Source organism: Orycteropus afer, unplaced genomic scaffold (assembly GCF_000298275.1).
Source record: "Orycteropus afer afer isolate SDZICR_OR568_19922 unplaced genomic scaffold, OryAfe1.0 scaffold01032, whole genome shotgun sequence".
NCBI classification, from domain to species: Eukaryota; Metazoa; Chordata; class Mammalia; order Tubulidentata; family Orycteropodidae; genus Orycteropus; species Orycteropus afer.
Genome location: NW_006922619.1, coordinates 130,299 through 133,544, shown reverse-complemented (window position 1 = coordinate 133,544; position 3,246 = coordinate 130,299). Strand labels below are relative to the sequence as shown.

At 41.7% G+C, this 3,246-nt stretch overlaps 1 protein-coding gene across 1 annotated transcript; it reads right to left on the bottom strand.

Moving 5' to 3' along the window:
* Nucleotides 1–2,202: 2,202 nt before the first annotated feature.
* On the bottom strand, nucleotides 2,203–2,805 carry LOC103212607. Its single transcript, XM_007958585.2, has one exon. It carries the CDS (start codon nucleotides 2,803–2,805, stop codon nucleotides 2,203–2,205), a length of 603 nt encoding a protein of 200 aa, XP_007956776.2.
* Nucleotides 2,806–3,246: the final 441 nt, after the last annotated feature.

Here is a 3,246-nt window from a genome sequence, read left to right as displayed (position 1 = left end):
ATGTTTTCATTCATATTACCTAGTAACTTATGAAACTACAAATAAAGAAAATGTGCCCAAAATGTTTATAAGAACAATATTTTTAAATTTGACATAGTATTGGCCATTAATTAATGTGACAATTTCAATATGTAAAATCATCTCAATATATTATCAAGGATAATTTGTAATCAATAATACCTTAATCTATATAAAGTATTTTACAAGCAATAATTTATGTCTGATAAAAATAATTTGATCATACTTGTTCTATAATTTTATTTATAGGACTTGCCAAATTTTACCCAATGTAGCCTTTAGGTACTATTTTATCAAATGTGTTTTTATGCACAACTTCTGTTTTTAGTATATGAGAACAAAATGGGATGTTTTAGTATGCCATCTTTAATAATCCTACCTATCTAATAAACTGTATAGTTATCTCTAACATTAAATTAAACTAATTAATAAAAACACAAAAAGTACATATATTTGGCATATATTTTATGTTGAATGTTTTCAAATAGTATGGAATAATCAATAAAATATATAAACAAAAATTACTGTTAGAGGTTAACTAATACACCTTTGTACCCTTAAATTTAATATGAACATCTGAAAGATTATACTATTACACTTGACAAATTTTGGTGGAATGCCATGTTGAAATTCAGACAACTCTGTTTTGTGTATGTTAGTATTGCCAGGGCCTACAGTGGATACTAGCCTGTCATAAGCACTGGACAAATAAATGTTAATTTAAAGGAATGACTGCATAGAAAAATATAGTAAAAACTATAAAATTTGACTTTCAAAGGATATGTCTCTTTAGTACCCCTGTATACTAACATAAAGTACAATATGAATATCTAACTTTGCAATTTTTAAAAATTGTTTTTCTCTCCTCTCAAGCAATGAAGGTCAAATAAATAATTACATGTTATTTTTTTTTAGCAAACTTCTATTTTCACAGTGATAGAATAAGTAATTAAATCTTCGATACATAACACCAGTACTCCTTGAAAACAAATGAGGATTGAAGTGTGAAGCTACACACCACCATAAGAGAATATAGCACAGTAAGTGGCATTTCTTGTGTGATGTATGTTCAAAGACATGCCTGATATGATTTCCAAATTTACATATACATTTACTATTGCATTCTGCAGACAAATAAAATAGTAATAGAAACATGCCAAAAGTATCCCTTCTATAAATGAGAACTGAATATTGATTCTGAATATAATCTGCATTTCTAAATAAAATTAAAGGGTCATATAGGTTTCTAGAAAAAAAAAAAAAAGCATTGTTTTACTTGTCTTCTCTCTTAATCTTTCCCTCTCACAAAAGTACACAATTTCATCTCATTTTAGTTCCATTTTTAAATCTCAAAATTATTTTGAGGACTTTTAACATACACATAATATGAAAACAGTAATGATAATTGACCACAGCCATTTTATATTTGGATTATTTAGAAAAGTGTGAAATAACCTGTGACATTGGTGGTCATCAGAGCACCAGTGAGCATCCAGCCAGGTATCAGGTACATGCTGGAAAACTTTTATGGTTGTTCACCACTTAGTCTCTGAACATTTTGAATATTCAGGTGTTATTTTTATAGCTCTTTTAATATTCATGATAGAAATTCACTAAATTTCATAATTTTAAAGTAAAAGACCATTTTCAAAATGTTTAAGTGCCTTCCATTCGATTAAGCCTAACTTTCACTTCTTACACTCTATTCATCTTCACTTTACCACTTTACCCACCGAAACACAAAACCCTCCCAAAAAGAATGTCAATAACTAGACTTTTATGAATAGAATAATCAAAACTTGAAAATTCACACGTATGCTATATACCCCTGCCCTCAAAACATAGACCACGTAGACGGATTTGTGGGCATCTGGATCTGGAAATTATTTCCACACATTTACTTTTGGTCTGGATGGTTGATGGGGTAGCAGGTTGTGGCTGGGCACGGGCGGCTGAGAGAAACTGGCAGCGACAAGCTGATATGTGGCCACAGGGTACAGAGGGGGTGACCTGCCTTTCATAAAGACATGTAGGGGAACCTACACCTTTCCTTGCTATGAGCGACCGCCAAGAAACAGAAGTCTCCATTAAGTCGTTGCCACAGAGCCTGACCTCCTGTGGAGATGGCTCAGAGCGGGAGCGGTCCTGAGGCCGTGAGCAGTGGGACTCAAGTGCTGCTTATGCTTAGGCAGCTGTTTGAAAACATTTGGAAGAGGAAGGGACTTCAGCTCCTGGTGTCCCTGGTCCCAGGAGGTGTGGACAGGAGGTGGTGAGCGGGCATCCCCTCTCCCTTCTTGAAGTGTGCCCGAAAAAGCAGACCTCAAGATTAAGTTCTCTGTAGGAGGCGACTTGTGCACCGGTCTCGGATAAGCCCCCTTCTGTTTCTCCGCCCCAACCCTTACCTTGATTGTTGGAGACATGACTGCACTCGCCCGACCAAGCTGTCAGCAGAGGCAAGAAGAAACCAAATTGCAAAAGAAATTCCCGGACTTCGCAGCCCCCCATGCTCTCCAGGCTCTTTTCTCCTCCCTTTAAAGAGAATTGGCAGCAGTGCAGCCAGAAGTCCTGGGTAGAGTAGGGGTCCCAGTTCACGTCTTCTTCCTCCTCCTCCTCCTCTTCCTCCTCCACCCGGCCCGCAGGGGGTGTCCTGGGGCGCCCCCCGCGCGAGGCCCCGGGGGTAGGGCACGAGGGTCCAGGCTGCCCAGGTGCAGGCGCAGCTGTTTCAGAGGGGGACGCTGCCTGCGGCGCCTGGGAGCTCCTGGCGGCTGGAGGCGAGCGGAATTGCATCCACCACCGTGTCCCGCTCGCGCGAGGACTATTCACTTGGGCCCGGGAGAGGCGCGCGCGCAGGAGCGAGCTCGGCTGTGGTTTGGGGGAGGGGAGTGTGGGGGCGAGCGGGATGTGTGTGTGTGTGTGTGTGTGTGTGTGTGTGTGTGTGCTCACGGCGGGGATGGGGGAGGGACGACCAGGTGGGATGGGCGGCTCCGGAGACCTGAGCGCCTCTTGGGACAGAAGTGGGCACTTGCAGAGCCAAAAGCTAGGGGGCTTAGCTTCTTTGAAGAGACGTGGGGGCCGCGGGAACTTTCCTTCGGCCAGTGCAAGGAAAGCCAGGCAAAAGAGGCGTTTCTGCGGGGCCGCGAGTGGTCAGAATGAGCTGCCAAACTGCGCCCTTAGCCCCTTGCCTGGGTGGTGAGTGCAGCGGTTGGCATCGCGGGCATCTCCGGCTCA

Bases quoted from the DNA above. Each gene is read 5' to 3' on its own strand.
- LOC103212607 (XM_007958585.2), bottom strand. From the start codon at position 2,805: ATGCAATTCCGCTCGCCTCCAGCCGCCAGGAGCTCCCAGGCGCCGCAG.